At 45.0% G+C, this 25,788-nt stretch overlaps 1 protein-coding gene across 2 annotated transcripts in view; it reads left to right on the top strand.

Moving 5' to 3' along the window:
• The window catches only part of BUB3 (BUB3 mitotic checkpoint protein), a 100,953-nt gene that overhangs the window by 42,533 nt on the left and 32,632 nt on the right, over positions 1 to 25,788 (top strand). For both annotated transcript variants that reach the window (XM_085601691.1, XM_085601700.1), the window contains one exon: positions 21,737 to 21,895. In XM_085601691.1, coding sequence (XP_085457817.1) covers positions 21,737 to 21,895 — 159 coding nt within the window. The remainder of the gene's footprint in view (positions 1 to 21,736; positions 21,896 to 25,788) is intronic.

Here is a 25,788-nt window from a genome sequence, read left to right as displayed (position 1 = left end):
TTCGTTGCGCGGGCGGGGCCGTGACGGAGCGGTTCCGTTATGCGCGACCGTCGCGCATGACGGAACCGCTCCGTCACACGCATCGAAGGGGTTAAATGTTTTTAGAAACAAAAACATAAACAAATAATGTCATGAGCAATGCCAATAGCTCAAACTTTAACAATGCCGAGACCATTGCATTGTAAATGCTTGTTATAGGAGCTGTTATGGACATGGACAGTTCAAGGCATTTCCTCCATCATAACAAGTACAGGACATTCAGGATATTATACCGATTTGTTAGACCTAGCATCATGGGTGTGATTTCCCCTGTCTTTTTGCTTCTGACCTCCTGTTTTTTTTTTTTTTAACTTATGCTGCATGTAGGTTTTGCTAGGTTTAGGACTCCGGGCCGTTTACCACTGCTGATCAGTGCTAAAGTGCAAGTAATTCCTATGTGAATTGCATTGGTGATTGGTTTATCCATGATTGGCATATTGGATTTACTACTGTCCCTATTAAAGCGGTCCATGTGTGTCCTGGGCCTGTAAATCAAATGCCACCAGTGGGCCTGAAGCACTGATTGTGCCACCCACCTGAGTTGCCCTGCAAAAAAAGCCTCCAATCTGCCACTTCAGTGTCTGAGAGTGCAGTTTTAAAGTGCCATTTCATCCTTGCAACTGCACCCACTTGCCAGGCTCAAACCGTCCCATTTGCTACATGTAAGTCACCCCTAAGGCATGGGTGCAGTGTATTTAAAGGTAGGACATGTACTGGTGTGTTTTACATGTCCTAATAGTGAAATACTGCAAATTTCGTTTTTCACTATTGCAAGGACTCTCTCCCATAGGGTAACATGGTGATTGCCTTGAAATATCTTTTAGGTGTAAGTTCCCATTGGGAGCTGAAAGAGGTTTGGGGTGTCTGAAATTAGAATTTAAAAAGTACATCTTTTTTTATGAATATCAGTACATTCCTGTCTTTTCCCCTTGCGTTGGCGCACACGTTGCTGCATAGCACCAACTTAGGCAGGATTGTTTTTTGTACAGGAAGGGGCACCTTCCTTCACAAAAACAATCCAGAGTAGTTTTCCCTCTTCCTATGTGAGCTGCACACATGGGAAGAGGAAAAAAGCGAGGAACAATGAAAACATTACTCCTAGTTACATCTCCGCTGGGGAGGCGTAAGGTTTTGTCGCTGCCCCAGGTTAGTGATTTTTTACTTCTGGGGCAGCATCAAAATCCATGGGTGTTCAGCGTGGGAACCCTACGCAGTGCCAATGGGAAGCCTCCTTGACGCAGAGTAAGGCAACGCAGTGACTTGTGCTGCTTTGTCTTACTTCATATCTATGGGGCCATGCGAGGTGACTTTGCGCCGCCTCATATGTATGGCTGAGATGCTTGCACCAACGGAGCATCATAAAAAGTGATACTCTGGCGGTGCAAGCCTCATCAATAAGCCCCAAAATATTCTGTACGTTTTTTTTTTAGGTCTTTCACCATCAGCTAGCTACATATAAAATAATGGGCAGCCTAAATGAAAAATAATCAGTGGGAAATGCACTGTAGTACAATGAAACCTCTTTTAGTTGATGCACTGCCGAGTTATGTGTGTAACCAGAGAGCCACATAATTAAATCTTGGTTAGTGCAGTGGAGAATAGGGACTCGTGTATTTTTAGTGGTACGAGGTCACAGCCTTTGACAGAAGGCACTGTGAATGTGTAAGGCATTATTTTATACTTGCATTACACACAGCATAAGATAGACTGATACAAAATATGCATACAATTTTACTATAAAATGGTGCTTCCAAAATGTAGATTTAAGTAATACCAGAGCGTATGTAATGCAATATTTCTTTTTATATAACTGTCTCTTCAACACCTCCGTAGGGGTACTAAAGGCCACGTAAATACAGTTTTGCAGCGTGAATCTTTCTGGGTTCACTATGTGGTGCATTATTCCGCCATCTAGTGATTGGGTCCGGAATTGTTGTATTTATTTTTTCGTGGCCCAGGTGGGCGTCGACATACCACCATTTGGTGGTGTTCGTGATGTCGACGCGCTTCCTCCAGAAGCTCCCACCTTTGGTCGCCATCTTTAGATTATTTTTTCCGCCGTTGGGTCTGGATCGACAGTGAAGGAGCTCCAAAACTTTGGAGAGAAGAATCGAAAATCTACAAGATCGTAAGATCACCGGAGAACATACAGGACTACGAGTCTCGTACAGAGGACGAGGAAAGAGGAGAAAAAATCAAACTTCGACGTTTCTTCAGAGAATGCGCACACAGGGGGCTCCCTGGGCACGGTGATGGACAAAACTCCCTTGAAGTTCTGCGCAAACTGCCACCACAAGTAGGCGCAGAAGGACCAGCACCCAGTTTGCAATCTCTGACTGCCGCTTGACCATCGAAGCGAGGACTGCAACGCCTGCACGGCATTCACCCCGAAGACCCTCCGAGTAAGAGAGGCAAAGAAGAGCAAACTACCGTGGGCAGGGGACACCTCCATCGCTCCGGGATTTGGGACTCTCCAGTGGAGAGGAAGACTACATCGCCGAAGGACCGGAGGACGCCATAGCCGTCGAGGTTGAAAAGAAAACGCCGAAGGAGGAACGAGTCGTCTAACCCCAGGCACTCCACTGATGCTCGCAGAAGTAAGTCAAAGTCCTCGAAAGGCGCATTGCCGTCGACTCGACGTCTGCAACTGCATCCAAGGACAAACCGTGTCGGTTCCTTCGAAAAGAACTCCCAGATGGCAAAAACCCAAGATACGGGAAAGGCGTCGAAGAGCAGCCACCTAAGGGATGCTTTGTCAAAAAGTGAAGGCCTGAAAGCGGCTCCGACTTCGTTGACAACAGTGAAAAGGAAGCCGAAACTCTCAACGCCGAACAAGCGGCCGAGATGGCAAGCATCTTGCAACACAAGAAAGACTTCGACGAGGAAATGTACAGCATTCTGTCGAATCGCGCCAAAAAGTGCGTTAAGGAATTTCAACCACCGACCACACCCGAACCTGGCGAGGAACAGGAGGAGGAAGAGCTGTACTATAGCGACGCCAAAGGGGAGGAAGACTAGCAAACTTACCAGGGCTCGACATCCTCGGAGGCACAGGTCTTGCAGTGGCAGGAACTCGATGCCGAATCACCGGAAGGTGTAGAATCCTATCCTTCGAGGCCTTAGCCGCTGGATGACATGGCGATCTACAACCAGGTCATCAAAAGAGCTGCAGACACATATGGAGTGCAGCTAGAGGCGAAACCCCAATATTGCTTCCTCTTGGAGACATTATTGCCATCGCAGACGAGAGGCCAGTTCCTGCCCATGCTCCCAAGTGTGCTGAACCAGGAGAAGGAGGCATTCAAGGAACCTGCTATGTGTAAAGCAGTAACCCCAAGGACAGAGAAGAAATATAAACATTCTTCAAAGGACCCTATGTATATTAAGGGATCAGTACCAGTGGACTCAATTATCACATCCACGGCTAGGAAGAGGGCAAATATACCCACAAACACAGGACCACCTCCATGTAAGGAGAGCAGGAGAATGGACCTAATGGGAAGATGAAAAGTGCAGCGATCAATTGGTGCATCGCCAATTTCAATGCGCTCATCAACAGGCACGCATAGCAGCACTGGTAAGAAGTGGGTGAACTCCTAAAACACCTACCAGAGAAGGGCGAGCCATCTGGTAGAAGAGGGAAAGAACATGGCAAATACATGTCTGAAGTCTGCCCTAGATGCAGCGGAGACATCAAGCAGGCAGATGATGCTTGTAATAACAGAGGAGGCATGCCTGGCTAAGGATCTCGGACTTCAAGATTGAAGTTCAGAACAACGTTCTCAACACACCCTTCAACAGGGAACAGCTTTTCGGCGCTCCAGTTGATGAAAAACTGAATCCACTCAAAAAGGACAACGAAACAGCTAGGTCAATGGGGGCACTGCAGTTCAGAGGAATGAGAAGAGGAACACCATCAAGGAGGCCAACGGGTTGGGGGAACCACCAACCTGTGGCACCACACTAAACCTTCCAACAGGATTATCAAGGAGGTAACCTGAGACAACAGCAAGGACAGCAGCATAAAAGCTAGCAGTACCAGCCCCGAGGACCATCCTTTCGAGGGCACGCACGAGGAAGGGGAAACGGGGTGTCCACAACCCTCATCCAAGTGACTCCTCAGTAGAACCAACGCACACCCAGTCAACATCTCTAGGGGTGCGGAAAGAGACCAAGACCAAATCAAGATCAATATCAGTTCCTCCAGCACCCAACACCAGTAGGAAGCAGGATAAAACACTTCCTCCAAGAGTGGAGGAAGATCACATCAGACAAATAGATACTAAACCTCATACAATACGGTTACTGTATAGACCTAGAAAAACCACCTCCAAGCAAAAGGCCAAGCGGCAGAGTGCACTCAGCAAAGAAGTGTGCTCATTTGCTACAGTAAGCACAAGAACTTCTAAAGAAAAGAGCCATAGAAATAGTACCATACAAGGAACGGAACAAGGGGGTCTACTCCACCTACTTCCTCATACCAAAGGTGGACGGAACCTTACGGCCAATTCTGGATCTAAGGTTCTTGAACATGTTCATAAAAACTCAAAATTACATCACTCTAAGAGGTAATACCCCAGTTACAATAAGGGGATTACATGGCAACTATCGTCCTTTAAAGGACGCTTACTTGCACATCCCCATCAACAGCAAACACAAACATCTACTAAGGTTAATTATCAACAAGACTCTCTACCAGTTCACAGTGCTGGCATTCGGACTCCAATCCGCACCAAGGCTTTTCACAAAATGCCTGGCAGCGGTAGCAGCACACTTAAGGAGGCAAGAGATACTTGTATACCAATACCTAGACGACTGGCTGGTAAAAGCAAACTCATACAAGTGCAAGCGGCACATGGAAGAAGTCATACAAACATTAGCCCAACTAGGGTTTTCAATCCATTGGGGAAAATCGTCCATAAAACCAGAACAAGTGAAGATATTCTTAGGTGCAGAGATCAACACCATACTAAGCAAGGTGATTCCAAGTGCAAAGAGAACTTTGGCAATATTGAAGGAGACACGTCTGTACCACAAGGGGCATGTTCTGACAGTGAGGACAGTCCGCAAACTGATGGATAGGATGGCGTCCTGCATACATTTGGTCCCAAATATCCGCATACACATGAGGCCATTTCAAGAATGGATCCAACAACAATGGTCACAGGCAACAGGGAAGTTGGGAAGATCTAGTGGTTGTCACGCAAGCAATACAGCACAAAATAACGTGGTGGAACAAAAGGAACATAACACAAGGGAAGCCTTTCACACACCCAACTCCAAAGGTGACCATCACAACAGATGCTTTCCAGATGGGGTGGGGAGCACACACAAGCACCCTCAAGGTGAAGGGATTGTGGTCACAACAGGATGCAATAAAGCACATCAACTACTTAGAGCTAAAGAGTGTTCCTAGCCTTAAAAGCCTTTCAGAAACAACTGTACAGACACAGGGTACTAATCCAAACTGATAACACAACCACCATGTTCTTCACAAACCAGCAAAGAGGGACACAGTTAGTGACACTATCAGTGCGGGCACAAGAAATCTGGAGATGGGCAATTCCAAGACAAATAGACTTGCTAGCAATACATCTACCAGGGAAGGACAATGTGGAAGCAGACAGACGTCGGCATCCCACGAATGGGAAATCAATCTGCAAGAAATCCAAAATGCCAAAACTTCTCATCCAGCCAGCCGTGCAAACGGTCCCTAGGGAATGCGCTATGGATAAGCTGGTCAGGGATATTTACCTACGCTTTTTCACCGATGACACTGCTACACAGGGTACTAAACAAATGCAGATTTAGCAACATGACGCTAATACTGATAGCGCCTCAGTGGGCCAGACAAACCTGGTTCTCACAGATCATGGAGATGGCACAAGTGCCCGCACACAGGTTCCACACAAGAAAGGACCTGTTAACAATGCAGAACGGAAGGGTTCTACACCCAGAGCTGAGGAGCCTCAGCCTGGGAGCAAGGCTCCGGAAGACCTAGGGGCAGATCTATATCGGAGATGCGCCACTTTTACGCCGCCGTTGCGTCACTTTTGTGACGCAGCGGCGGTGTAAACCCTGCGCCACGTTGCGCCATATTTACATCGTGACGCATCTATGGAGATGCGTCACGGTGTAAAGCCCTGCGCCACGTAAAACCTGCGTCAGGTTTCACGTGGGCGTGTCGACAGAGGGGGGGGCGTTCCGTCGCAGGAACGCCCCTGAAAAGTGACTCAGTCAAATCTATAAGATTTGACTGAGTCACTTTCCCAACGCTGATGCGCCAAAACCCTGCGCCTGCTTGAAGCAGGCGTAAGGCTTGACGCACCATGTTAGGGATAGGGTAGGTTGGAGCAGTGCTGGAGTTGCGTCGCGCTTGCGACGCAACTGAAGCACTGCGCCAACCTTACGCCATCAGATGCGTCACGCATCTGTTTATTCCTGCGCCATGATGCGCCGCATTGTAAATGCGGCGCATCATGTGTGGCGCAAGGGTAAACTTGCGTGACGCATCATTCCTGGCGCATCCTTGCTGATTTGCAGGGATGCGCCAGGCAACATAAATCTGCCCCCTAGTGTTTGCACACCTCAAACTACCGGCAAGCGCAGTGGCGGTGCTCAGAGAGGCAAGGAGACCTACCACAAGAAAGTACTACGTAGCAAAGTGGAAAAGATTCTCCGAATGGTGCATTAGTGAGAAGATAAAAAAACAAGCATTGGCATAGCCAATAGGCCTCGCCTTTGGGACCATTATAAGTTTTTAGCGATGCAACAATTGATGTTTCACTAAAAATACTGTGCTGGATAACTAAACACTTATCAGGTCTTATTGGTTATGGCAATAGGTTTTGCTTTTGGGACCTTGTAAGTATTTAGTTATGCAGTATAATATCCTTGGTGCAATATTATGAACTGTTGTATGGCGAAACATTTGTAAGGTTGTAAAGGCGAGACCTATTAGCTATGAGAATGTTTTTAAGGAATGGTTTTGTAATGTTAATTTAGCATTGCTGAAACACAGGTACTTTATTCAGCTGTATTCCTTAATCCATTCATTAAGGTACATAGGCTGAGCTCGGGCGGCCGATGACAAAGGGCAGTCTCCTTAACCCGGAAACACTGGGTGAATTGTTAAAGTTCAGTCTAAGTTATGAAAAAAAATGGAGATAGTTAAGCCGCGCATGTGGACCAAAACTTCTTAAAGTGTAAAATAAAGAGCCTCTAAAGTATTCACTCTAGCTGAGGTCCGTGGCCGGGAGCCCCAGGTTCCAATGTTGTCCTCTGGTTAACATCCTGTGATTCTGCGCACTTCCCCTAATCTCCAAGTGCCTACGAGAAAATGACTGTCTTCGTGTAACGTCACTGGAGCTCATTTAAAGCGCTCCAATACCTTTGTGTCAAGTTAACACTATATGCAAATAAAAACAAGCAGAAGCCTACGCAGTGAGAGCCCATGGGAATCATATAGCGACACAGCAATGGGAGAGGATGACTGGTTGCTGCAGAGATGGGCCAGCGCTGGAGCAGAAATGCAATGAAGTGGGTCTGCCTACGAAAAGATGCCGGCCCAGAGCACATCTAAAGAAACGAAACCAGGAGCGAAGGCGCGCGCCGCTGAATGTAAACAAGCGCGCGCATGAAAGACAAGCAGTTGAGAAGGGAACAGGCAGCTGTTTTCAAGCTTGAAAGTGAGCAGAGTGACTGCTAAAGGCCCTCCTAGCAGCGCATGTGCGCTGCGTAGACGAGACCTAAAAAATTACCACGGAATCAACAGTACTAAAATACTTAACGCATCTACTACAAAATAAACTAAGCTACACTTCTCTAAGGGTGCACTTAGAGGCGATAGTGACTTACACAAGAGGAGAAACAGGGAAGAGTTTCTTCACCTCCCAAGTAGTAAAGAGATTTCTAGAAGGGGCAAAGAGAATCACACCTCCAAACAGAATGCCAGCTCCAGCATGGAACCTCAACGTAGTGCTAACCCAATTGATGAAGGCACCATTTGAGCCTATTCATAAGGCAACACTGCACATGCTCACGCTAAAGACAGCCTTCTTAGTAGCTATAACATCACAACGAAGAGTGAGCGAATTACAAGCGCTAACACTACAAGAGCCCTACCTGCAAATACACAATGATAGGATTGTAATGAGAACGGACCCACATTTCATGCCAAAGGTGGTGTCACGTTTCCTCCTCAATCAGACAATTCAAATACCAAGCTTTTTCCAAAAACAATTCATAAACCCAGAAAGGGCCTTACACACACTGGACGCCAGGAGGGCAGTAATGCACTATATAGTAAGGACAAAAGAGTACAGGAAGACAAAGCTATTTTTTTGTGTCTTTTGCCAGCAGTTTTTTTGGGGGGGGGGGGGGGGGGGTAGTTACCAAAAATACCATTGCACGGTGGATTGCACAAACCATACAATTCTGTCACAAACAAGCTGGGTAAAATTTACAAGGAGCAGCTCATGCTCACTCAACGAGGAAGATGGGAGCAACAATTGCGTTTCTAGTAAACACACCTATTCAAGACATTTGCCAAGCTGAAACATAGTCCTCAGTGCACACGTTCACTAAGCACTACTGTGTAGATATTCAAATGAACAACCGCGCAAGTGGAGCAGAAGGTCTTACAACACATTCAGTAACCAAAGCTCATCTTCCACCTAGCCACCACAAACCGCTACAAAGTCTATGCACAGCATAGTGAATCCAGAAACATTCACGCTGCAAAACGTATAGTTTCTTACCTGTCGGTGTAGTTTTGCAGCTTGAAGACTTTCTGGATTCACTAGCGATCCCACCCTCCTCCGCCAGAAAGATGAGACTGGAGGAAGACTATTAAAACTAGGAGAAAGACTTTAAAAGGAGAAGAAGTAAAAAAACGAAGAAAAAAGAATCCAAAGATGGCGACCAAAGGTGGGAGCTTCTGGAGGAAGCGCGTCGACGTCACGAAAGACACCAAATGGTGGCATGTCGACGACCACCTGGGCCACGGGGATTAAAAAAAAAGAAATACAATAATTCCGGTCCCAACCACTAGATGGCGGAATAATGCACAGCATAGTGAATCCAGAAAGTCTTCAAACTGCAATACTACTCGAGGTGAGAAACTATACGTTACGATTAAAACAATGCACTACACAGCCCAGTTGTTAACTCTTTGCACTACCAATCGAATCTTTGTCGTCAAAAAGCTTGAAGTGATTCAATTAATTAAAGCCAGAACTGGCTCCCAAGCACCCTTTATACTTTCTGATTTAACTAATAGTCCACATTTGCATTTCATTCATGCACACGGGCACCGTGGTAAGCAGGCTTCTCTTGTATGGGATTTCTGTGATAGTCCTAATCATGTGAATGGTCCCGCCCATGTGCGTGGACCCCGGAGCACTTCATTAGATATATCTTCTTAAGTTGTCATCTTCTGCCTTTCTTCAGGAAGGCCGGTATGGACACTTAAGAAATAAAAAGACAATAATACAGCCTAAGAAACTAGGCTACACTGGCCATTACTTCATCTTGAAGTGAAAAAGATAGCCAGTTTAACTTTAAGTTGAGTAATTTACTGAGTTTTACACATCGACAACTCTCCTTCACAAAACTCCCTTTTCATGATAGAGATGAAAGGAATGGATAGGGAAGCCCCCATAGGCTGCCATTATGTGTCTGCAAATGGGTACCATGCCTTTAAGAGTCTCCAGAGACCCCCGGTATCCCATGTGGCAGAGCCAGAGGCATTTACTTTGTTCTTTTTGAAGGCGTAAATAAGCAGAGCCTGCGGAGCTTTGGGGACATCTGTATCTGCCACTGGGTTGCTAATGACTATCACGGAAATACCCCTACAAGAGAAATGGAGTTACAGGTAAGAAACTACTTCTCTTGTAGGGGATTTCCATGTATAGTCATAATCATGTGAATAGACTAGCAAGCCCATCCCCAAAACAACTCACCAGCGGTGGCAGAACAGAGAACTATTGTGCAAATAGATTTCGAAGTGAATCCTGTCCAACCTGAGCATCTGCCCTAGCATCAGTGTCTAGGCAGTAGTGCTTAGTAAATGTGTAAACTGACTTCCAAGTAGCACCATATAGATTTCTGAAATAGGTACGTTACGAAGTAAAGCCGCAGTAGCTGCTTCACCTCTAGTAGAGTGAGCCCTAGGCTTACTAATCAAATGTTTGTTTGCTTTTTGATAACAGCTGAATACATGAAACAATCCACCTAGAAATGGATTGTTTCGAGGTAGCTAGACCAGTTCGAACTGAGCCATAGTTTACAAATAGCTGGTCTGTTCTACGGATATCCTTAATCTTGTCTAAATAGAATTTCAAGACTCTCCTAACGTCAAGAGAATGCAGTGACCTCTCTGCAGGAGAAGATGGATTTTGAAAAAATGTAGGTAATGTCTTTTTATCACTAAAGTATCCATACAGATCTTCCTGAAGAAAGGCAGAAGATGACAACTTGAGAAGATATATCTAATTAAGTGCTCCGAGGTCCACGCACATTTGCGGGACTATTCACAGGGTTATGACTATCACGGAAATACCCCTGCAAGAGAACTGGAGTTACAGGTAAGAAACTACTCCTTTTCACAGCACAGAAGGCTTGTTTAATGATACTTCAGCTGAAGCATTTTAATAATTGAAATTAGCTGTCCCCGGACTGTTGTCTTTTTTCCAAAACAAAAGCAAACATTTTGGATTCCAAGCACAAGTGAGGCTGGGGAATCCGGGCACCCCTTCCCAGGACTCCATGCACCCCTTTTTTGGGTCTGCTAGACAGTTGCACTTCGGGAGCTGAGGTGTGCCTTACATATCCTTATGGGCTGTGACCAGGCTGATGAGCCTTCCTGAGCTAGAGTGGTAGGAGGAGTTGTCACTGACACCTGAATAGGACTGTGCCTGTCTTCCCACAGCGCTGTGTCCACCCTCCTTAGTGTGTCAGGAGCCAGACCAGGGAAAGGCAGGGTATTGTGCTCTACAAAGACTTTCCTTTGAAGTTTGCCTACTTCAAAGGCAGAAAGAGGTACAAGTATTGTACCTATGGCACACTCCAATCAGAACACTTCTGGACTGAGGGCATTCTGCCCGGAAGAAAAGCTGGATGTTGCAGTAGGAACTGACACACTGCCTGTTACTTTGTTGTGCTGGCCTGCTGCTTGCTGTTTCTGTCCTTTGCTTTCTGTATCCTGCTTCCGAGGTCCTCCAAGGGCTTGTGTGCACATGCCTCCTGTTAAGAAGTCTCGAGCCATCAGACTTCACGAAGAGTGCCTGGGCTCTTCTGCTGAGAGTCCTGACTTGCCAAGTGGTGAACTGAAAGGTGAAAATCTACTCCACGACTGTCCGCATCTGTTTTTATCGACTTATCGCTACAGACTTTGGCGCATCGCTGCTGCCAGCACCGAAGCGTAGTTCCCAATCGACCACAGCTTTCACTGCAGGACCCAGCTTCCCGTTGCAGTGTGTTTGAAGTCTCAATGTGAGTTTGAGCACCACATCACTGAAGTCTGTGACATACCACGCCAACTCTGACACAGTGCCTGAATTATCGCTGTGCAATCGCCGTAGCAGGTCTGGATTTTTGATGCAATGTCCCTGAGCATCGATTAATTCATCGATGTTGCCCAGGAGTAGGAAACAGAAGCCATGTGTCCTGAGATAGACGCATCACCTTCCCAGACAGTAAGGAACAGACGCATCCCCTCCCATGACAGGTAAGGAATCGACGCATCACCTCCCCTGCATGACAGTACGATACCAACGCATCACTTCCCCTGGGAGTAATGAACCGAGGCATCGCTTTGCTTTTCTGGCTCCTCTCCTCTCCTTCCCTGTTTCGTTTTTTGAAATTTGACGCATCCAAGGTACTTTATGCTTGAAGAAACTCATCCGTTGATCTCTATGGACTAAACTTGCTTAACCTTGGAAAAGTGATACTTTTACTTGTGCATGTTGGATTGTTATTGTTTTGGTCTAATTTTCTTCCGCTACATGTTGGCTATTTTATTTTTTAAACTGTGTAGATTCATTTTGTAGTGTTTTCACTGTTGGGAGGGGTGTGTACGTGTGTGTACGCGTGTGAGTACAAATGCTTTACATATGGCCTTGGAGAGAAGCCTTACTGATCGTGTCAAGTTACCAAGGGGGTGAGTAGGGGTTATCTTAGCTGTGTGACTCCCTTATCCTGACTAGAGTGAGGGTTCCTACTTGGACAGGATGCAAGCTACAGACCCCATTTCTAACACATTTCAGCCTCTGTCATGTATCCTGCTCATCCACTTCGTCAGGTGGCCTATGCAGGCTCTGCAGTGGAATTTGAAGTCTCAGTGGGCCAAGCACCGAGGGACCCTTGCAGATGTCACCCAGGTTTTGAGTCTCCTCCCAAACAGCGGTGACCGCTCGACCACCCCTCTCCATCCCAGAGCTGACCGTGATGACGGATGTCATTGCTGTTTGATGTTGGGGGGCATCTGGGAGTGGTGGAGATCAGAGGTCTCTGATGGAAATCCGGCTCCACATACATCTGTTGGAGCGGCAGTCGGTCTGCCTGCATTTAAGGCCTTCTGTAAACCATCTGGGAAAGGCTGGTGCAGATTCTCACAGGCAGCACCCATGCCATGTGGTACTGCAACAAGCAGGGCAGAATGGGGTGTTTGGTCTGATGCCAAGAGGCTCTTTGCCTCTAGAATTGACTCGAGCATCATGGTATTTCCTGTATCCTGAACCTCCTACCAGGATCTTTTGGACAAACTCAGCCAGTGATGCCAGGCAAATCACGAATGGTGTTGGCAGCCATAAGTGGAGCAGGGCATAATCTGTCATTGGGGAGAAGCCTGACTGACTAGATTTTTTTCTCCACAGTCTAATGCGCAGTTATGTCCAAGAACACTTTCTCTAACTTGTTCATTCTAGAGTGGAGCAGGGAGCTCCTATATGCCTTTCTGCTGGGCCGCCTCCGGCCACGAGTTCAGAAGATCAAGAACAACTGGGTCCAAGTCATTCTAGTGGATCTGGATGGGGTCATGAGTGTGGTAGATGAAACTTCTGGGGATGAGCATCTCGCCTCCAACCAGGCAGCCCTTTCAGGTGGATCTTCTGTTGCAGCAGCATGGCAGGGTTCGGCTCAGCAAGGGCACAATCTACACCTCCATGAGTATAGATTTAACAGCAGCAGTTGAATGTGTTCGATCTGCCGCCTGTGGTTGTGGATTTCCGCCTTGCTGCCAAGAGCCCGTCTACAAAGTCAGTTTATGCAGGGCACTGGGATAAGTTTGTGACATGGTGTGGAGTCGTCAAAACATACTTTCAGATGTTTCGCTTGTTTTGTCTTTGGCCCAACAAAGTCTTACAGTAGACACTATTAAAGGTTGTCAGTCATTTCGGCATTTTTGTTTTTACTTGGCCACCCATCTTTGTCACCTGGTGTGATGCGGTTCATTAAAGGTTAGACCCATCTTCTATCACAAATCGTTTGTGATGCTACTGTGAGATCTCATTTTTTCCCTGATGTTCCACGTGCTCCCCCTTCAACCCAGTGCCACCCAATCTTTTTTATTTTTCTTTTATCTAAAAGTGGCTATGCATGGGTATTTCCAGACAGGGGTCTTGATCACATTGTGCCATTAGAACTTGATCTGTTTGTTGGTGATTGTGACCCACCAAGGGTGAACATGTCAGATTGTGTTGGTTCCCATGCAAAGAAGATGTAGCCTAGTATTCCATTCTATTTTTGAAGTGGCAAAGATTCATGCTTTTGACCTGCAAATACAATGTTATCATTCCGTGGCAACCTGTGAGCCCTTGACCCATCAGTTATTAAATAATTACTCTGTTAAATAATTACTCTGTTATAGAATGACAACATTGGGATAACAGGTGGCTTTCAAAAAGGTAGTTCTTTGCCTTCCTTACCTCTTGGTGTAGACTACGAGTTTTTATCAGATTACTGGGGAGGCAGTTTGAGGTTTGGGAGGGTCTGCAAAAGAAGCAGAGTGCAATGGTCCTGCCAGGAAGAGGAGGGCTGTAGATTGGCAGTGACTTTTCTTGCTAATGGATCCAGTGAATTTGTATTTGGTATGACTTTTTGGGGGAGAGCTCCGCTCTATTCTGCATTCCTTCACTGTATGTTGGGAGAGAGCACGCGTGCCATTGTGACAGGTTAGCGTTGTTTGCGGAGTAACATTTTGTAGTAACGACGCTGCACACAGGGAGTGTGTTTAGTTGATTTATTCCAAAGCTACATGGTTGTGGAGGTCACAGCAACAGGGACTCCACTAAGCTCAGTGCAGCTCCACTCCAACTGTGTCTTCCCTCCTTACATTCTATCACCTAAGTAACAAGCAGCATTCTAACAATGAATGCTGCTGACCTAGATATTCCTATTTAATTACAATAACTTAGAAAGATGTGTTAAACTATAATTCATAAATAGAGGACATTACTACATACCTTCCCTTCTTTCCAAAAAACCCCAAAAGATTGCTCTAAATCTGACAGGTTTAGCACATGACCGAACACTCCTTCTTGAATTCACTGGATGCGGAAAAGTGTGAGTTTCAGTACAACCTTGATCAATCTGAACTTTGGTGGCTTTGTTCAAATCCTGGACTTTGGTGACTTTAGACATTCCACCAATGCCCTCCTTCAACCTGTACTGCATTCCCACCAATTTCACAACTTTGAAGGGTTTACCATACCAGTTTTCACCTTTTTTCACATGCACAAAGGACTTTATTTTGACTGTATCACCAACATTCAAAACTGACATCTTGACACCTTTCTTCACATTAACCATTCCTTCGGTTTAGATTGCTAAACACCCATGTTTTCTTTTACAATAGACATTAACTTCACATCAGAATCAGACTTTGACCATCTTGACATCCAGCCAGGCCTGAAAGTGGTATTTGCCTTTCTGTCCCTCGAAAGGTGTGATCTTAGTGGAAGAGTGTGGTGTGGTCCTGTAGAACCAAATCATATTGCTGAGTGCGTGATTGACATCAATATTACTAGCTCTGGCCCACTTGACACATTCTCCAACCACGTAAATCATTCTCTCGACAAGACCATTGGTCTGAGGATGATAAAGGTATCTCCTCAAATGTTTGACAGAGACTGACTTCAGGACATTATCAGAGACTATGACTTCAGGAAACCCTTCCCTCATGAACACCTCTTTGAGGAAATCAATAATGACTTTGCTGTTGATGTCCTTGACTGTTTTAATTTCAGGCCACTTGGAAGCGTAATCCATGAGAACAAGATAAACTTAGAAGATCCTGACAAAGCGTCATACGGTCCCATAACATCAATCCTCACTTTCAGCCATGGGCCATCTGAACATTCAATGGGAAGTAAAGGAGACGTAAACAACTTGAGGCTCTAATCTGACGCCCCCACACACAACATCCACTGACTATCGCATCAACTTCCATGTCATGCCACCAAAAGGTATGGATCCGACGTTTGGTAAGAGGGGCCCCTAAATGTCCTTACTGAACCTTCATTATAATGACTGCTCTGATCACAAGTGGAGGAATGAGCTTGTCTCCTCTCAAAAGTAAACCGTATCCAAAGAGATTTCACTCAACCTTTGAAAATGGTTGCAAAAGAGGTGACAAAACCTTCTCTCTCTGTCAACCCTTTATCACTAATGCACACGCATCTTGTAACACTGAATCGTCACGAAATGCAGACCTCCACTCTTCTTCTGAGCACATCTTCAACACTGAAATTTCTTATGTGGCAACAAAGCAATTCTCACAGTCTTCATCAATAAGGTCTTTACATTTGATTACATCATTTTCATTCATGCTTAACATCAAATTGATACTGTAAAAGTTTACTGACCATTCTCAGTATCCTGGGTGTACAACATTTGCTCACATTCTCCCCCAAAATATTTACAAGAGGCTTATGGTCAGTCTGTAATAGAAAACGCCTGCCCCATAGATAGGGACGAAACTTCTCAATTGCCCAACAGCATTCCAAAAGTTCTTTCTCGATAAGAGTATTGGAGTTAAGCGGCTCACAACACTCTGGAAGCAAATACAATAGTATGTTTAACACCTCCCACCATTTGTGTCCGCGTATCCCCCATGACTAGCGTTGACCGTAACACAACAAGTATGACTAGGGTTGAATGATTTGAGAGCTTTGCATTGTTTTAACAGCGTCTTAACACAGTCAAATGCATGTATGCACTCACTTCCCCAGTGAAACGTCACCCCTTTTTTGAGGAGCCCACTAATGGGGGGAAACAATAGAAGCAATATTGGGGATGAACCTGGAGTAATACTCGCACAACCCCAGCAAAGATTTGACACTGCTTTTGTCCAAAGGAGCTGGGGCATTGACAATGGCCTCCAGTAGTCCAGGTTTGGGGCTGACACCTTCATGAGAAACAACATGTCCTAAATACTCCACTTCTTCACAAAAGAATTCCCACTTCTGACTTCAGAACAATACCATGTTCCTTGAACAGTGTCAACACTCTGTGAAGTGTGCGATCATGGGAGGGTGCATGTTTAGCAAAGACCAACACGTCATCTTGGAAGACAAGAACACCATCAACCTCATTGAGAATATTATTCATAACTCTCTGAAAAACAGAGGCCGCCAACGCCAAACCAAACGGCTTGCGGCGATATTGAAAAGTCCCCACCAAAGACACAAATGCCGTTAGATGTCTGTACTCTGGATGAAGTTCAACCTGGTGGTAGGCACTAGCTAAGTTGAGCTTTGTAAAAATATTTTGCTCCTCTAGTAGAAGCAAACAGGTCACAGATTTTGGGCAAGGGGTGTGAATCTACCAATATCTTTGTTTAAAGACCTCAAATCCACACATACCCTAAATTGACCACTCCTCTTGCAGGGTACGACCAATGGAGAAAGCCACAACGAGGACTCCGTGGGTTCAATAATGCCTTTGGCACACAAATCCTTAAGTTCCTTTTCCAGACCTTACACTATATGGTCCACCCCTGAAGTTTGCGTTTGAAAAGTTTGGCACCATCTGTGACAAAAATGTTGTGTTTTGAAACCTTTAATCTTCCAGAAGGTGTCATCAAACACAGATGGGAACTTGGCTTTCCATGCTTGTTCTACATTATCACTGCATTCTACTACTAGTACCTGTTCCCGTGCACCCGAAAAATCCTTGGTGAAACCACCCAAGTATATTCAAACCTTGAACTGCTATGGAAATCCTTTCCTTAATCCTCCTTCCTTTAAACATGTCCTCCTCGAAAACCCAAGAAAATCTATTTTACATCCCTCATAGGACACTGGAGATCTATTTGTAGTCGACAATTTTATTAAGCTACCCTAGGTCTCTTCAAATAGTTTCTTTATCATTGTGATGCGAGCACCGAAAATCAACAAGCAACTTGAGTACTTTGTCCCCAACAATGTCTGCCATGGGGTCCACGCAGGTTGAGGGATCACCTTCAGTGTGTTGTCTGACACGATCAACATCAGTTCCCTCACTCGCATCGCATGTATGTTCCTCTCGAACCACAGAAATAATTTCAGTATCACACTCACCATCAGATTCTATGCGCACACCACAGGCTTTTTGTATCCCCTTTTTTTAAGACAAACTTGAGCAAAGTGGCCCACCTTCTTGCAATAATTGCCAGTATCATTAATAGCAGGGCATCTACTATTTTTGAAATGAGGGATTGCCCCACCTAAAACATACATTTGAAGTGCTCCCAGTTTGACCATCGGGTTTAACCGTTTTGGACAAAGCATTAGAACTAGAACTCCTTGACTTTGTATGTGATTTTCCTGTGCTTACAACATTAACACTCTCTGTACCCTTGTCATCTAACCCCTTTAAAGAGAACATAGATATTTCAATACTTTTTGCGATCATAATGGTTTCGTCCAAGGATGGATCCCCCAAACTCAACAGTTTTTATAGAATGTTTTTCCTTACATTGGCAAACAAATTGGTCTCTTATAGGTTGGTCTGTGAATTTTTTTTTTATATTTGCAGACAGCGGCCAATCTCCGAAAAACTGATAAGTCCACATCTTCCTCTTTACTGTTTTCTTTTGAATAATTTGTGTCTAAGTACCATGAGGCTAGGCTGTTTATCAAATCTGTTCTTAAGTTTGAGCACAGTTTCACGGTATTCATCTATCCCCTCACTGTCTTCAGGATTCAAACTGGGTAAGTGTTTTAAAAATAGATCTACCTTCAAATTCAAGTAAAAGTAACAGACATTTTTTCCTGTTTTCACTACATCTGGTTGCTCCTATTGCCCCTAAATATGTTTCGAAAGCATCATACCATATTTCCCATCTAACAGATGGTTCACCTGGTGTGTCCAAAAATGCTAGTGGAGGGTTTACGGCTTGCATGGTACACAACAATTGAAAATTAGATGCAAGAAATTAAAATTTGAGCAAAACTAGTGTGCGAAAACGATTTGTGACCTAGGAAAATCAATCAATCAATCAATAATGGAATTTATATCGTGCACTACTCACCCGGAAGGGTCTCAAGGCGCTTGGGGGAGGGGGTCTGCTACTGCTCGAACAGCCAGGTCTTGAGCTGTTTCCTGAAGGCGAGGTGGTCCTGGGTCAGCCGCAGGTGGACGGGCAGGGAGTTCCATGTCTTAGCCGCCAGGTAGGAGAAGGATCTTCCTCCGGCGGTGGCTCTCTGGATGCGAGGGACGAGGGCGAGGTTCGCGGATTGTAGCTGTCGGGTGGGCGTGTAGAAGGTCAGGCGGCCGTTGAGGTACCTTGGGCCCAGGTCGTGGAGGGATTTGTGTGCGTGGGTGAGGAGTCTGAACGTGATCCTCTTGTTGACAGGGAGCCAGTGCAGGTCTCTCAGGTGGCTCGAGATGTGGCTGCGTCGGGGGGCGTCCAGGATGAGACGGGCGGAGGCGTTCTGGATACGCTGAAGTCTTTTCTGAAGCTTGGCTGTTGTACCGGCGTAGAGCGTGTATCCGTAGTCTAGTCTGCTGGTGACGAGGGCCTGGGTGACAGTCTTCCTGGTCTCGGTCGGGATCCATCGGAAGATCTTGCGGAGGTTGTGGAAGCAAGATGAGGAGACGGCGTTGACTTGTCTGGTCATCGATAGGGAGGAGTCCAGGATGACGCCCAAGTTGCGTGCGTGGTCCGTTGGCTTGGCTTGGGTGCGGGGCCGGGGGCCACCAGGAGTCATCCCATGCGGAGGGCGACGGTCCCAGGATGAGGACTTCTGTCTTGTCCGTGTTCAACTTCAGGCGGCTGATGTTCATCCATTCGGCGACGTCTTTCATCCCTTCGTGTAGGCCGGCTTTGGCGGTGTCGGGGTCTCTGGTGAGGGAGAGAATCAGCTGGGTGTCATCGGCGTAGGAAATGGTGTTGAGGTTGTGTTGGCGTGCGATGGCAGCGAGGGATTTCATATAGATGTTGAAGAGAGTAGGGCTGAGCGACGATCCTTGCTACTCAAAAGAAAATCAAAAGAAAGTGCAAGTGTGTGTGTCACTGACGGTTGTAGAGGAGAAATGAGACCCCTCTGGAATAACGAAGAGTTATAAGTGCATATGTACCTGAAATGAATTTATGAAGCTGCAAAACAAACAATATATATGCTTTGTAACACCCAGACAAGTGTGATAGTCACTGATGATGTAAATAGAAGACGTTCAACCCACAACGGTGTTAGAAAATATGCAAGGTGTGTGTGTCACCGACTAACGCGGAGGACTGTAATAAAATGACGTACCTCCGTTGCAGAGGCGAAGATGATAAAGTGCAACAAACCATAAAATGATGGCAGACGTGCGTGTCGTCGTAGAATCACTAAACACGCAAAAACTTGTGGAAATAAGTTGCCAAAACAAGTAATACAGTGAAGATGCCCAAGTTGATTTGCAGTGGTTTCCGGTTTTAGAAAGACACGTGCACTAACTTCAAGACGTGCGTATTGTCAAAAAACTGCGTAAAGACAGAGTAACTATGCAAGTTTTTCCGATCTCTCAAAATGGCCGCTGTAACGTGACGCAACGTGATGTCTGCCCAGGAAGAGAGTAGCGCACTAGTTGATTTGAGGACTAAGTGAACAATGTCCTTCGCGTGAGCTGCACAACACAGGTAGGCTCAAGAACAGAGTGCTAGATGCAGTTTGATTTTGAAAGTCAATATAGACTTGCGGACGCAGCGTGAGATGGCAGTTTAAAAAACGTATAGGTAAATAAGCCATAAAAGGAACTATCGGTGCGTAAACCAAAGCGCACATCCAGGGCATGCAATGGAGTCACTCACCACGCAGTATGTGATTGTTCAATGTTGCAGACAAGTGTTCCTTTGCCACAGGAAACAAAATAGGGATAGTCGTGCACGCAGGTTTTCCCCATGTAGCGCATCCTCGTCGCCAAATTTCTGTAGTAACGACGCTGCACACAGGGAGTGTGTTTATTTGATTTATTCCAAAGCTCCATGGCCACAGCAACAGGGACTCCACCGAGCTCAGTGCAGCTCCACCCCAATTATCTTCCCTCCTTACATGCTATTGCCTAAGTAACCAGCAGCATTGCAACAATGAATGCTGCTGGCCTAGTCATATTTAATTACAATAACCTAGAAAGATGTGTTAAACTATAATACATAGAGTACATTACTACATATTTGTTATAGGGTTTGTAGTTGTGTTTATTATTGAATGACCATGCCTGCCTTCTTTTGGGTTTTATTGCTTAAACTGCTGCTGTTACTTTTGAAAAATAGTGTTGCCCTGCTTCTTTTATGCTCTGCACTGACAGGTTTTAGGGATTAAAACTGCTTTCTGAGAATCTTTGCCAAGTATTCTTTGATGCTAGTGTTTAACGGGATCGTTGCCTGCACAGGGCTTTGCAGTAGACTAATTTCTCTTTCTGATAGGGAGCACCGACAGTCAAGCATTTACAAAATGGGGAATCGAATTCGGGCATTATCTAGTGAAATATTCCATCCTAGAAACTGATTGTTTGCAGGACCTCTAACATTTGCAACAAAAGTGATTCTGGTGTGGCGGGGTAGAGTCGCTAGTGTTGCAGTGTGCGCTGGAGTGAGTTCACCACTTCATTCCATTGGCCCCATTTATTATCATTGAGTAGTTGCATCCCCGAAAGTAAACAATAGTGACCCCGATCGCCGGAGTCTCTACAATATCCGCCACAGGAGGTTACAGTGTCTTTGGATGATTCCAGGGTGCGTAGTAACTAACCAGCAGAAAGCACTACAGTAGAACGGTAGTGTTACTAAATTGTAACTTTGTGGAGACCGAAGCGAGGCGGGTATTTTGCCTGTACTCGTGTTTTTTGGGGGGGGGTTTGTTTGTTTTTTTACACTACAGTGAACTAAGTATTCAGAAATGTTTTTTTAGTCTACTACAATTTTTAGTGCCGACTTCAGGCATGAAGTGCTATCAAAGAAATTAATGCACTTTTTTGGTGTGAAAAGCATCAATTAAACAAATTGGTGGGGGGTTGACCGAACATGACCTTTAGGGTGGACATTAATAGGCAATAGAGGATGACAACTATATTCAAGTCTGCTTCGGTTCATTCTTTTACTGTGTGAAAATAGTAATTTATCTCAAGTACTCTGTACGAATTGGTGAACTGTGCGCATTCCAAAAGGGTGACCATTCTGGGATGAATGAAACCCAATCCGGCTGCTGCTTGATGGCTTTCTTTCTCTTAATAGGTGTACACGCTCTCTGTGTGCGGAGATCGGCTGATCGTGGGAACTGCTGGCCGCAGAGTTCTGGTGTGGGACCTCAGGAACATGGGCTACGTCCAGCAGAGAAGAGAGTCCAGCCTCAAATATCAGACACGCTGTATCCGAGCCTTTCCAAACAAGCAGGTATGGAACAATCGCTTAGAAAGCTTGCTCGTTTGTCCCATGTATGCATTTAGTGCGCTTTCCTTCTGGACTACACCTGCACAATCTAGGGCATACCAAACATTTGCAATCCTATTTACATTTCTTTCTATCCAGTTCGTAGCAGTGACTACCTTTCCATGTGCTGGTCTCAAGCAGCAGAACATATTTTCCTTTCCCAAATAACCTGCTTCCTGGTGTGCATGGCTAGAGCAGTCTATTTCAAGTGAAGTGAAAATCCTTTACTTTGTCTGAATAATCACATAGAAGACTGAAGGTGGTAGATTCCAATAATGGTTATGTGGCTCCCTTCTCCCTAAGGGGTCTGATTTGTTAGCTTGTAAACCCCAGCTATAGAGCGTCTGGTAGTGAAACAAGTCAGTTATGTGTTTCTGTCCACTGTGATGCACTGTATGGATTTATAAACAGCACTTTAAAATTGACACTTGGCGGCCACCTCTGCCAATTTTTTTTACATTTCAAGGGGAACATACTGAGTTACGTGCTTTTTTGCTTTATCTGTAAGCGTTGCCTTGAGTGTTATAAATAAATGTTTTCAAAAGTTTATTTCGTAAACTTCTCTTTATAAAACTTACATGCACTAAAACAATAATTTACATAAAGAAATGTTCATAATTGTTATAGCAATATAAAATCTCAGCGTGCTTGTTCCGTTCTAAATCAACCATAAAATCGTTTTAAGAGATTAAAATCATTTTTATGATTTTTGTCAACATAAAATCACTGCATACTACTTCCGTTATTAGTCAATCATAAAGTCACTAAGAAGATAAAAACGAGTATATGTGCAATTTAGCAAACAGTTAACAAACTCATCTCTAGTTCCACCTTTCATCTTGGGGTTAACTTGTATACCTAGTGCTAATACACTAGGCACAACTGGAAAATAATCCATGTTTTTCCATATTCCCCCAAAAACGTGTAAAGATTTACAATAATTCAGTCTACATCCAGTATGAACTCAGTAGCGCCTGGACACAAGGACTTTATTATTAGACGAAAGGTAGCACAAAAAAAACTATAATAGCCTAATGTTTAAAGCCTTTGTAAGAATTTGTTTACAGCGAAAACCGTATGAATGGATGCATCACCCTTCAGAATTCTTAGTGCCTCTGAATACCAAGATAATACACAATGAGCGTATCCATTTCCCTCTAGGCTTTTCATGTGGTGGGCAAAAAAACATGATGTATGGTTTCATTCACTGACACAGAGCACATAGTGCAAACAGCCATATAGATCGTGCTCCTGTCAGTGCTCCAAGATGCCATAAATTACCCCAATTCAAGTGAATGATAGTGAAATTTTAGGTAGAGAGATTTTGGTCATTGCTGGAGCGGCAAAACGAGAGGTTTTAAAACAAGGGCTATCTTTAATAATTATGAATTGGTTTTTCAGCCTACTAGAAGTAGCACAACGGAGGAGACTAGCTCGAATATACTCCCAATAACTGTTTTTTAACTGCAACTTGGAAATAGCGACTGACCAGAAAAATCCATGCTCCAGTCTATCAAACCATTGACGAGCCTGTTTGAACCACGGAAAGGTCAGGCCTGAATCAAGGGCTAACAATTATTCTACTTCCCTCCGATACTGTCTCAGCTCCTCAACATAACTAAGTGATTACTGTGCCCCTTTTTAGGTCTCTCCTACGCACTGGGCAAGCGCTGCTTAGGAGGGACCTCTTGGAATCACTCAGGACTTTTTGGGAAACTCGTGCATGTACTGCACTGTTTCCAATGAGCCCTCATGCATGTGTGGCGTTTACCTTGAGGGAGCGAGCAGCGGGGCCAACGGTTTGTAATTATTTCGCCTGCCGCTGCTCGCTCCTGCAAGGTAAACGCTGCACGTGGCTTTAACTTTCGCTGCCGCGGAGCCGTGCTTGTCTTTCAGCGCTTGTTTTGGGGGTTGGGATTGTTTTGAACTTGTTTCTTAAACGGTTGGGCGTGTTTCCCACGTAGATCGGCTACCGCTGGTCTGAGTATCCAGCCCTCTTTCAGGGATCCCAATGAGCGGGAGCTCTCTGCGTGTGTCTCCACCCCCACCGCTGCAGGGCAGCGTGGACCTGCTCAAACTGAAGAGCTGGCAGAACTGAAATAACGGCTTTGCTGTCAGGTACGAAATGACGAGTTCAGACCTAGTTGAGACCTAGCCTCCTTGTTGTAAAACGGGGAATATTTCCTGTGCCCACCCACCCCTTCTGTATATTGTGCCTACTATGCCTCTCTTTGCTATTGATTTAACTGGAGTGCTCTTTTAATTTAGTGTTAGCCTCAGGACAGATTCCCCTTGCCCAGAATTTTTTTTTAAAAACACGAAATCTTAAATTACATTCCAGATCCTTAAACACGTATTAATCCTTCCTGGAGTGTGTATATAAAGGATCACCCCTCAACATGATTAACATTCAGTCACATAGAAACTGCCCAAAAAATATCTGTGATACTAAATATGCATGGATTTACTATTTTTACTAAATCACCTCCCTATAATTCACAACCTTGTCAGGGCTTAAAATGAGAGGGCAGATGATATGGCGTAACAGCCAGAGGTGCCGACTTTGGAGCTGGTGGAACAACATCCTGGGATTCTTGGCAAACCACGTATTCATGTGAATATAAAATAAACTGATGTCTTGGTGTAACTGGTGTTCCTGTAAAGCGCTCCAGTAACTTCGGGTCGAGCGCGCGCTATATAAAAGTACAAAAAAAATGTAGTGACCCACCAACTTCCTGCCGTAGATCAACCTAGAAGGTTACGTACAGTTATTTACGGTTGTAGTGTCTATTTTTGCTATCAAGGGTGTTGCATGCACCCTGGCTGTAACTATTCAATGTCGGATGGATACTCTGGTTACTTCTCTCTGCACCGTGGTTTTAGTGACATGATTTTTCCAATCTTGGGGCGTCTGAGAATAAATATTTTTGAAGGATATTGGTTCATTTTAGGTGACTCTTTGCCTCTTCCGGAACATCTCTGCTCCTCTCCCCGCCTTTGACCGCGCGCTCCTCCTGCTTTAAAATATTTTTGTGGGTCACTTGTTAAAGACCGCATCTGGGATAATTAGACTTGGCCTGAAAGTCTGCATAGCGGCCGGACAGAACGAGATCACGACAGCAGCGAGAGGGTGAGGGAAAACGTTTTTTGAAGAAGGTTACTTTTAAAGGGCGAGAGGTGGTTGAGAGTTGAAATGCAGAACATTTTGTAACAAGCATTGGCATAGCCAATAGGTCCCGCCTTTGGGACCTTACAAGTGTTTAGATATGATGTTGTTGCACCAAGGACATTGTGCTGCATAACCAAATACTTATAATGTCCCAAAAGCGAGACCTATTGAAATGTGTCAAAGGGTGAAACATGGTTGTTGCTGCTGCTGTTATTTTTCCACCTCTAAAGTTGTAAAAAAAAAAAGGGCCAGGAATGACATTTGCATCAAACTGTGCAATGTTACCACAGGCTGGTCTCCTTGTGGCAATACTAGACATTGCAGAAAGGAATGTTGATCACACGCATGTTAAAAAGTGACCTTGAAACGATCCACTCCTGTTTTTGTAGTGATAATTTCCTGTCCCATCTGCAGTTTGGCTACTTAGACAACCCTCTGTCTTGTCTTAAGAATAACTTGAATAACTTGAAGTCTGCTTAACAGCCAACGATATGAGCGCTGTTCTTCTGGGACTCTAATTCGAGTTAAATTTGCTAATCTTCAATTGGCTAGGACTGGAAGGAGGTCCCTGCCACCCCTCCCGCATTCCTTTGCCGCTTGCTCGTGACCCTCCCTGCCCTTCACGAATTATGGCTTTTTTTTTTTTTGCCTTTCCGTCCCACTCCCTGTTTGATTCCATTGTTGCTTG

Source organism: Triturus cristatus, chromosome 1_2 (assembly GCF_964204655.1).
Source record: "Triturus cristatus chromosome 1_2, aTriCri1.1, whole genome shotgun sequence".
Taxonomy (NCBI): domain Eukaryota; kingdom Metazoa; phylum Chordata; class Amphibia; order Caudata; family Salamandridae; genus Triturus; species Triturus cristatus.
Note: the sequence above shows the minus strand (reverse complement) of the source record. Positions and strands in the feature narration are given on the sequence as shown.